The 11,693-nt window shown below is 40.9% G+C and overlaps 1 protein-coding gene across 1 annotated transcript; it reads left to right on the forward strand.

The window, feature by feature from the left end:
- The first annotated feature begins 527 nt into the window (after positions 1-527).
- LOC133619181 (uncharacterized) lies at positions 528-9,034 on the forward strand. The gene is made up of 2 exons (XM_061980105.2): positions 528-773; positions 7,566-9,034. Exons 1-2 carry the CDS (start codon positions 596-598, stop codon positions 8,753-8,755), a joined length of 1,368 nt encoding a protein of 455 aa, XP_061836089.1. The 5' UTR covers positions 528-595; the 3' UTR covers positions 8,756-9,034.
- The last annotated feature ends 2,659 nt before the right edge of the window (positions 9,035-11,693 follow it).

Below are 11,693 nucleotides of genomic sequence, written 5' to 3' on the forward strand. Positions count from 1 at the left end.
GGCGCCAGATTGGTTAGGGCCGGGCCTGGCTACTTGTCTGAGACCATTTTGGTTTAGTCAGACGCACTCACGGCGCTTTTATTGTGAAGACCGGAAGTGTCCTGTCGGAGCTCGTAACAACTGTTGTCAGACGGGGAGGCAAAGTTCGGTTCACGTAAATGAATAAATCAATAAAGTCATCAAACGGACTATATGAGCTCTCTGCAGTGGTCCTCTTTAGTCGTGTTTACAGCAGGCATAGCATGGGGCAGCTATATTTGGGTCCTGTGTGAACTCTGACCTGACCTAGAAGCGGTAAAAAAGAGAGCGGAAGTGGATGAGGAGAATTGTTGACGTGAAAGTTATCGGTCATTGATAGCTGACACCTAAAATATATTATGTATGCTGCAAAAAAAAAGCTGCTTCGTCATTTTCCAAGTTTGTGACGTCACTCACTCACCGAGCCAACTAAAGACAGTCTTCAATACCGCCGCAAGATGGCAGCAGTGTGACGTCATCGGTGCTTAAACTGCCGGAAACCAGTCGAAGGAGGCGGAAGTTGAAGACTAAACAAGCACGAGGACAGTGAAGTTGAATCGAGTAAAAAACATCAAAAATGTTGAAAGAGTTGGTGAAGGAGCGACTCATGGCGGCGGCCGATGAAATATTCGCGCTGTTTGAAAGAACGATAGCGTCGTACGAGGAGGAACTTTCTAGAACAAGACAGGAGAAGGAGCGACATCGACGACAACTGGAAGCTGTTTGCAAAAGTCAAATTGTGTTGCATATTGAAGGTATGTTGACATATTTAATAACAAATACACTTTCTACACGTACACAGTCCTCAGTAAACCAGTTCTAAAGACATCCAATCACAGTGCTTTATTAGTTTCCAACATGAGCGACTGGCGGGAGTTATAGCGACGAGACTTCTCTTTGTCAGACGAGGAAGTTGAAATTGGTGCCAAAACAAAAATGTATGATAATACCACGTCGTGATATGTGAAGAGCAGTGTTGGGTTAGTTCAGGGGTCGGCAACCCAAAATGTTGAAAGAGCCATATTGGCGAGGGCGGACCTACGTCACTTCCGCCTGCCAATCCCCTAGCAACCGGTCGCCATATTGAATTCGTTGAAAACAAACCAGCTCACAGCGAACACAGCATTGACAGAAAAGGCATTTAACGAGGTTTCACGGCATTTTAAACTGTTCTAAATGGCGTATGATTATGTAAATACCGTATTTTCCGCACTATAAGGCGCACCGGATTATTAGCCGCACCTTCAATGAATTGCATATTTCATAACTTTGTCCACTAATAAGCCGCCCCGGATTATAAGCCGCGCCTACGCTGCGCTAAAGGGAATGTCAAAAAAACAGTCAGATAGTTCAGTCAAACTTTAATAATATATTGAAAACCAGCGTTCTAACAACTCTGTCCCAAAATGTACGCAAATGTGCAATCACAAACATAGTAAAATTCAAAATGGTGTAGAGCAATAGCAACATAATGTTGCTCGAACGTTAATGTCACAACACACAAAATAAACATAGCGCTCACTTTCTGAAGTTATTCTTCATTCGTAAATCCTTCGAATTCTTCGTCTTCGGTGTCCGAATTGAAAAGTTGCGCAAGCGTGGGATCCAAAATGGCCGGTTCCGTCTCGTCGAAGTCATCGGAGTCAGTGTCGCTGTTGTTGTCCAGTAGTTCTGTGAATCCTGCCTTCCGGAAAGCTCGGACCACAGTTGTGACCGAAATATCTGCCCAGGCATTTACGATCCACTGGCAAATGTTGGCGTATGTCGTCCGGCGCTGTCTCCCTGTCTTAGTGAAGGTGTGTTCGCCTTCGGTCATCCATTGTTCCCACGCCGTTCGCAGTCGTGATTTGAATGCCCTGTTGACACCAATATCCAGCGGTTGGAGTTCTTTGGTTAATCCACCCGGAATGACGGCGAGTGTTGTATTTGTGTGCTTCACTTGTTTTTTGACACCATCTGTGATGTGGGCGCGCATAGAGTCGTATATCAACATGGACGGAGCTGTGTGAAAAAAGCCACCCGGCCTCTTCGCGTAAACTTACCTTAACCACTCGCTCATCTTTTCTTCATCCATCCATCCCTTCGAGTTAGCTTTTATGATGACGCCGGCTGGAAAGGTCTCTTTTGGCAAGGTCTTCCTTTTGAATATCACCATGGGTGGAAGTTTCTGGCCATTAGCATGGCAAGCTAGAACCACAGTGAAGGATGACTTCTCATTCCCTGTGGTGCGAATATTCACCGTACGTGCTCCCGTTCCACAGTGCGGTTCACAGGAATATCAGTTGCTGTGAAATACGGTAGTAATCCGTGTGCGGATGGAGAGATTGCGTCTTTTCATGAACCTGATCCTTGTCGCTTAGTAGGAGCCATTTTGTGGTCTTTACAGATGTAAACAGGAAATGAAACGTACGGTGATATCCGCGCGTTTTTTCTTCTTCTTCCGGGGGCGGGTGGTTGCTTACAGTAGAAGAAGAAGCGCTTCCTGTTCTATGGGGGCGGGTGCTTACCTTGGCGGTTGCTTGCGTAGAAGAAGAAGCGCTTCCTGTTCTACCGGGAAAAAAGATGGCGGCTGTTTACCGAAGTTGCGAGATCGAAACTTTATGAAAATGAATCGTAATATTAATCCATATATAAAGCGCACCGGGTTATAAGGCGCACTGTCAGCTTTTGAGAAAATTTGTGGTTTTTAGGTGCGCCTTATAGTGCGGAAAATACGGTAGTCTTTCCAGTGAGGCTAGGTTAAGATAGGAGTTAAAATGTTCTGTAGTTGGATTAAACGACTGCCCTTACCGCCTTCCAGCAGATGCGTGGACTGATAATCCTACACAATGGCCGGACATGGAATTTGGAAATCTTTATGTCTACCTCACAAGCGCACCAGGTCGGTTGTTAGCTTCGGTTGTTATATAACGAATAAATCACATAAAAATGGTTAAATCACCCAAGGTATGTTGATAAATGATAATAAGGATGACACGGTGGCTACCAGTATCTGTATATTTATTATATCTGTAGAGAGCTCATTCAAATTCAGTTCAGTATTATGATTTATTATTTGCTGAATTACTGTTCCTTTTTTTAACTGAATTATTTATTTAAAATTACAGGCGTTTTTGCAGCAGGCTCAATGTTTTCACACTCATTTGTCCTTTCTGTTAGATCACTGAAAGGTAGTCGTTTCCCACAGTGTTTCTTTGTACTTTTTGAGTTCTCTGCTGCCGATTCACGCTTTGAAGTTGTCAGTTGATGTCGCTCGTAACTGTCCATCCTATGGGATGCCTTCTTTCCACTCTGTGGCAGGTGAGGTAAGATGGATGCATACCTGCCAACTACTCCGGTTTTCCCGTAATTCGTACGGTTTTCATCAACCGGTTACGGTTGCAGTGATAAAAAATACGGTTTTTCATTAATAAAAAAAAAAAAAAGGGTGAAAACTACGCGAATTGCACCTTGTGCAGACAAGATTTTTCGATCGGACACGGAGGAATTAGCGATGTAAAAGACCACGTTGGGACAAAAAAACACAAGTCTAATGCCGTTGCTAGCGATACAAGTGGAAAACTTTCAACGTTTTTCGTCGCCCAAACAGATTCTTTGGATGTGATAAATGCTGAAGTTTTATTTACGGAGGCAATAATTGAGCATGGATTTCCAATCGCACTGGCTGATCACATGGGACAGTTAAATGTTTGTAATGCAACCTTTAAAAATCATTACGCGGTGATCGCGGTCCCAAAAATAAACTTTTCTTGCATGATAATGTCCAGAAAAATTCGCTTTATATTACTATAGAGTCCTTTTAACGAATGAGTTTGATGGTTTAACACAAACCTTAAATGAAAGAAGTCCTTTGTTCTCCTGCACCATGCATGCGCTTTGGCCTTGCTTCGTGTTTGGTGCGCAATCCTGTCGGCTGTATTTCACAGCACGACATACTGTTAAAAGTGTTTATACTATTTATGCTTTCAAGTCCAAGTTGAAGAAATCTTGTTAAATGTTGACAGCATAACTACCAAAATACAGAAGTATGTCCTTAATATTTTTGCAGTGCTATTTCTGTTGAAAAGTTCAAATGATTACATTAGAGATGTGATGTGCCACTTTTCAAGTGTCTGATGGCTTAAATTAATTTTCATTAATTTTTCATATTTTGAATTCTTTTGAAAGGCTTACAAAAAACTACATTTGAATTGTAATTCCATGCTATTGACAGGACTATTAATTTTAATGAAGTTAGCTTACCATGTTTACAGTATGATAATTGTGATAGAAATGTGAATTTTAGGCACAGAATATTTTTTACAATTGAACAAGGCAGTAGATTATACAAGCTTGGACAGAAAGTTAATAATGACACCAATTTTTTTTTTTTTTATGGAATTGTTTAGTACTGTTTTACCATTTGTTTACTGTAAAAAGTGTTTATACTTTCAATGAACAAATTGAAGTCTTGTGAAAGGTTGACAGGATAACTGGCATTAACTGTCAAAATAATTTCAAACCATTGAAGTTAGCTTACAGAATAAACATGTCAATCAACCCATATGATTTTTGCTGTAATATTTTTGTTTTGAAAAGTCACTGTGACTGATAGAAAAGTGATGGTTTTAGCAACATTTTAACCTGTCTGAATGCTAATAATCATTTTGCGTCGGGGGGCGAAGCCTGAACCCCCCACCAGGACTTTGTCCTGGACCTACCGGGGCCTGCGGCCCCTGGACCCCGGCTACTAGGTTTTTCTGATTTCAAAGGTTGGCAGGTATGGTATATGTGTAAATAAATGAACACTGAAATTCAAGTATTTATTTTATTTATATATATATATATATATATATATATATATATATATATATATATATATATAATAAATTAAATATACATTTATAGCTAGAATTCACTGAAAGTCAAGTATTTCTTATACCGTATTTTCCGCACTATAAGGCGCACCGGATTATTAGCCGCACCTTCAATGAATGGCATATTTCATAACTTTGTCCACCAATAAGCCGCCCCGGACTATAAGCCGCGCCTACGCTGCGCTAAAGGGAATGTCAAAAAAACAGTCAGATAGGTCAGTCAAACTTTAATAATATATTAAAAACCAGCGTTCTAACAACTCTGTTCACTCCCAAAATGTACGCAAATGTGCAATCACAAACATAGTAAAATTCAAAATAGTGCAGAGCAATAGCAACATAATGTTGCTCGAACGTTAATGTCACAACACACAAAATAAACATAGCGCTCACTTTCTGAAGTTATTCTTCATTCGTAAATCCTTCGTCTTCGGTGTCCGAAGTGAAAAGTTGGGCAAATTTACGATCCACTGGCAGATGTTGGCGTCGTCTGGCGCTGCCTCCTCGTCTTAGTGAAGGTGTGTTCGCCTTCTGTCATCCATTGTTCCCACGCAGTTAGCAGTCTAGCTTCGAATGCCCTGTTGACACCAATATCTAGCGGCTGGAGGTCTTTTGTCAATCCACCCGGAATGACGGCGAGTATTGAATTAAGCGCGTAAGCGTGTCTCTCAATGTGCTGTTATGAGCTAGCAAATATAACAACTACACTACCCAGCATGCAACGATAGTGACGAGCATGCGCGGTAGCCCTGAGAAGCGTTGTTGTATGCTGGGAGTTAGAATGTGGTTATGAGCACGCTGTGAGAAAACGTTGAGAACTCAGTTAACACGCCTCGTCTGCATTATTTATAATTAGACAGACAACACACTTAATAGGAGCCATTTTGGGGTCTTTACATAAACACACAAATGGAAATGAAACGTCACATATCCCAGCATGCACCGCGCGCTTCTTCTACGGGGAAAAAAGATGGCGGCTGTTTACCGTAGTTGCGAGACCTAAACTTTATGAAAATGAATCTTAATATTTATCCATATATAAAGCGCACCGGGTTATAAGGCGCACTGTCAGCTTTTGAGAAAATTTGTGGTTTTTAGGTGCGCCTTATAGTGCGGAAAATACGGTATATATCTGAAATCTGAAATACTTGACTTAGTATTTCGTCAAGTATTTCTTATATATATATATATATATATATATATATGTATATATATATATATATATATATATATATATATATATATGTATGTGTGGGGAAAAGAAATCACAAGACTATTTCATCTCTACAGGCCTGTTTCATGAGGGGGGTACCCTCAATCATCAGGAGATTTTAATGGGAGCATTCGCATACCATGGTTTATATAGGGCACAGAGTGGGTGGGTACAGGCTGGCCTAGGGGCGTGGTGATTAGTTCATGTGTTACCTAGGAGGTGTTTCCGTCTATGGCGGCATGTTGTTACAATTTCGCTGCGCTTGTTGAGGGATGACAGGTCTGGACGGTAGATAATAAACAGTTTCTCTTTCAAGCATAGGTTGCATCTTTTATTACCACTATTGTAAGGTGTGCTGGATGCAAGAATTTGCCATGTTATTGAATATTCAACATTATTGTCTTTGAGGTCCCAAATGTGTTTGCTGAGTTCTGTGGTATTTCGCAGATTTTTGTTCCTGAAAGAAGCCTTGTGGTTGTTCCATCTGGTTTTGAATTCACCCTCGGTTAATCCTACATATGTGTCGGATGTGTTAATGTCCTTGCGTATTACCTTAGATTGGTAGACAACTGATGTTTGTAAGCACCCCCCGTTGAGAGGGCGATCAGGTTTCTTTCGACAGTTACATGCTTTGTTGGTTTTGGAGTCGTTCTGACTGGGGGTCGACGGCTCATTTGCAATTGTTTTGTTGTGGTTTGGTTTATATATATATATATATATATATATATATATGTATGTATGTATGTATGTATGTATGTATGTATGTATGTATGTATGTATGTATGTATGTATGTATGTATGTATATATATATATATATATATATGTATGTGTGGGAAAAAAATCACAAGACTATTTCATCTCTACAGGCCTGTTTCATGAGGGGGGGTACCCTCAATCATCAGGAGATGATATATATATAAAGTCTTGTGATTTTTTTCCCACACATACATATATTGCGCTCTACTACGGTATCGAGCACTATTTTTTGGATAACCTTATTAAGACATATATATATATATATATATATATATGTATGTATATGTATATATATGTATATGAAATACTTGACTTGGTGAATTCTAGCTGTAAATATACTCCTCCCCTCTTAACCACGCCCCCAACCACGCCCCCCCCCCCCCCACCCCCACCTCCCGAAATCGGAGGTCTCAAGGTTGGCAAGTATGCTCAGGAGGCAGAGAAGCTCATCCAGAAACCAAATGGCTGGCGGTTCCAATGCAGCTTTCTTCATTCCAGTTGTGTCCTCGGGCGTGACACTTCACCCACCTTGGGGTTTTACTTTAAATTAATGTTTGGTGGAGGTTGGAGGATGTCGTCCATGTTTGTCAGTCTCCTGCAGAGCAGCTGGAGCTACTGCTTGTCTTATAATTAAGTATAATTATGAGAGTCTCAAACAAAACAACAAATCCAAGACAAAAATACATTTTAAATCAATATAAATCCTGTTTGTGTCCTGCAGATGTCCAGCAGCTGATTGGTCGTCGAGAAAAGCGTCCCCCTCAGCTGCAGGGAGGGAGGTCCACTTTGAAGCAGGAGGATCCAGAGCCCCCCTACATTAAAGAGGAAGAGGAGGAATTCCGGATCTCTCAGGAGGGAGAGTGTCGCCTCGGGCCGGGAGAGGCTGATCTTACCAAGTTGCAACTAAGTGGTGTCTCTGTGAAGACTGAAGATGGTGAAGAGAAACCACCCGAGTCCTCAGAGCTTCATTACAGTCCAAGTGGGGCGGAGCCTCCATGCTGCAGCTCATCACAACACATGGCAACAGAAGATGGGGGAGACCACTGTGGAGCTCCTCTATCAGATAGTGACGACATAACATCCAACTCTTCTGAGGATGAAGGCATGGACGACGCACAAATACCTTTGGAAAACATTTCTCGCGCGCGCGATTTGACTCGACGCATGAGAAAACCATTTAGTTGCTCTGTTTGCGGGAAAGGCTTTCCTGGAAAAGGTGAAATGATGTCGCACACGGGAAAAATCCATGGAGAAAAAAGCTACAGTTGCTCAGTTTGTGGTGAAAGATTCCCTCGCAGCGCAGATCTGGTGTTGCATGTGGCGATCCACAAAGGCCAAACATCTTTTAAATGCTCGGTCTGTGATAAAAGCTTCCGCACGGTGTTCCAGTTTATCACACACATGAGAACACACACGGGAGAGAAAAATGTTTGTCCAATGTGTGGCAAAGTATTCGCCAGTCCGTACTATTTGAGTTCGCACATGAAAACGCACGCTGGGGAGAAACACGTTTGTTCAGCTTGCGGCAAAGTCTTTGCTAATCAGTACTGTCTCAAAACACACGAGAAAACACACTCCGGAGAGAAACATTTCTGTTCAGTTTGTCGTAAAACGTTCGCGAGCAGATACTATTTGACGTCACACATGAGGACACACACTGGAGAGAAGCCTCGTTGTTCACTTTGTGGTAAAGTGTTTTCTAATCGGTACTGTTTGAATTCGCACGTTAGAAAGCACGGCAGGGGGAAACCCTTCAGTTGCTCCGTTTGCGACGCACACTTTGCGGACCAGTCCGGCTTGATCGCACACATGCAGACTCACGCGCAACAAAAAGCTTTCAGTTGTTCGCATTGTGCTAAAAGTTTTACTCGAGAGCACCGTTTGAAAGTACACATGCTCACTCACACTTGAGAGAGAAACCTTTCCCCAGCTGTTTTCTTTAGGGGGTTGTTAACCAGGAAGTAATGTCCCGTTCAAAAGATCCGCAAAGGCTGCATTTTAAGATAACATTAAAAAAATTAATGGTCGGGCCCCCGTATTTGGCAGGTGCTAGTCCTAAGTGTCCCAATACTTTAGTCCAGTTTTAGTCCCAAGTGTCCCAATACTTTTGGCAAGTTGTAGTCCTAAGTGTCCCAATACTTTTGTCAAGTTGTAGTCCTAAGTGTCCCAATACTTTTGTCAAGTTGTAGTCCCAAGTGTCCCAATACTTTTGTCCAGTTTTCGGCCTAAGTGTCCCAATACTTTTGTCCAGTTTTCGGCCTAAGTGTCCGAAATACTTTTGTCCGGTGGTAGTCATAAGTGTCCCAATACTTTTGTCTAGTGTACCTACCTTGTCTGCATTGTGTGGGCACGCTGGTGCTTCCTGCTTTTAAGCAGCCATCTTAAAAAAACAGCAGCGCAGCGGGTCTTTGAAGGGTCATAAAATCAAAACCGGAGCAGGTATTAAAACGCTGTTCTGTTATTTTATACACAAGGGTTTAATCTCTCTCCTGTGTTAGTTTGAAGCCGAAACGACAAACGTGCTCAGAGGAGATAGTTTTTGAAGGAAGGTGACCGTTTTTTTACAAAAAATTTGTTTTGAAGGGGGAATAGCAAACTTCCTGTTGATTTTTGCTGGGGGTTGTCAGTTTATGAAATGTAGGTCTAAGTGAGACCTACATAGAGGTTTTTGTTTCATGTCTCTCCGACCTTCCCAGTGGGAGTTACAGGCAGTTTTGTCAGTTTTTTCATCCGAGGAGCAGTTTTTTGTGCGTTTTATTAAAAAATTGCGCTAGAGCGCAATTTTGAGATTTGGGGTTAGGTTTTTTTTTATTAGATCACAATTTTTGCCAGTCCTGATGTGTGCGTTCAGTTTGGTGAGTTTTGAAGCATGCTAAGGGGGTCAAATTACAGCTCAAAGAGGCAAAAGTGACTGTTTTTAGTACTTTTTTGTCTTGAAGGGGGAATTGCCAACTTCCTGTTGATTTTAGCCCAAGGATGTACTATTATGAAATGTAGGTCTAAGTCAGACCTACATAGAGGTTTTTGTTTCATGTCCAGAGGTGGGTAGTAACGCGCTACATTTACTCCGTTACATCTACTTGAGTAACTTTTGGGATAAATTGTACTTCTAAGAGTAGTTTTAATGCAACATACTTTTACTTTTACTTAAGTATATTTATAGAGAAGGAACGCTACTTTTACTCCGCTACTTTTATCTACATTCAGCTCGCTACTCGCTATTAATTTTTATCGATCTGTTAAGGCACGCTTTGTTTGTTTTGGTCTGTCAGACAGACCTTCAATGTGCCTGCCTTACTGGTGACGTTTCACTCCGTTCCACCAATCAGATGCAGTCACTGGAGACGTTGGACCAATCAAACAGAGCCAGGTGGTCACATGACCTGACTTAAACAAGTTGAAAAACTTATTGGGGTGTTACCATTTAGTGGTCAATTGTACGGAATATGTACTGTACTGTGCAATCTAATAATAAAAGTTCAAATCAATCAATCAAAAGTGTCAAGGAAAAAAGATACTTGTTTTATTTCAACCGTACCGTCAAAAGCCTCAAGACTGACCGCACATGAGGACGTTCCTGTCTTCACAATAAAAGTGCCGCGCCATCGCGCCTGCGCTTTCAAAACAAGAGTCTCCGAAAGCCAGCGTAAACAAGCTAGCAAGCTACGGAGTTTGACGCCAATATATTTCTTGTAAAGTGTATAAAAACGAATATGGAAGCTGGACAAATAGGATGCCAAAAACCAACCACTTTCAAGGGGTTATTATACAGAAAGGAGGAACTTTTCTTCTCCTCCATTTGAAAACGTGGACGTTATCATCACGACTGTCTGATTACAATCAATGCAAGTCATCAGAATCAGGTAATACACCAACTTATATTCTAGTCTTCATGAAAGAAAGGAATCTATATGTTAAACATGCATGTATATTCATTAAAACACCTTTAACATGTAAACAAAAACAGCAAAATAAATACTTATAAATTATATACTGTATATATCAATGTATATGTATGTATGTATGTATATATATATATATATATATATATATATGATATGTGTGTGTATGTTACTCAGTTACTCAGTACTTGAGTAGTTTTTTCACAACATACTTTTTACTTTTACTCAAGTAAATATTTGGGTGACTACTCCTTACTTTTACTTGAGTAATAAATCTCTAAAGTAACAGTACTCTTACTTGAGTACAATTTCTGGCTACTCTACCCACCTCTGTTCATGTCTCTCCGACCTTCCTAGTGGGAGTTACAGGCAGTCTAGTTTTTTTTTTTCCTAGGGGGCGCTGGAGCGCAATTTTGAGTTTTGTGGTTCGGTTTTTTTTTTTTTTAAAGGCAATTTTCGCAGGTCCTGATGTGTGGGTCAAATATGGTGAGTTTTGAAGCATGGGTCAAATTACAGTTTAATGTGGCGGCGGAAGAATAAAGAATAAAACCTTACAAATTCAATAGGTCCTTATGTCCCATTGTATAAGGACTCCCAAAGGGAGTCCTTATACAATGGGCCATGCGGGCCCTAAAAAGGTATACAAATAATTGAAATAAAACAGACTGACTTATCTTTAGGTAAATTAGGTGGATTTTTTCATTTAATTTCACACAAAAACCAAATACAGCGTCTTAAAAACATAGTAATGTGTAAAAATAATGCATATATTGAAATCAATCAATGTTTACTTATACAGCCCTAAATCACGAGTGTCTCAAAGGGCTGTGTCAGAATAATTGTATCTAAGTTATCACAAAACTTTGTGTTACATTGAGTTCAGTTCGCCCTGCAAGAGGACAAAAGTTGTCTTTGATCCTACCAAGCAGAAGGCTCGTAAAACTCCA

Source organism: Nerophis lumbriciformis, linkage group LG20 (assembly GCF_033978685.3).
Source record: "Nerophis lumbriciformis linkage group LG20, RoL_Nlum_v2.1, whole genome shotgun sequence".
Classification (NCBI taxonomy): Eukaryota; Metazoa; Chordata; class Actinopteri; order Syngnathiformes; family Syngnathidae; genus Nerophis; species Nerophis lumbriciformis.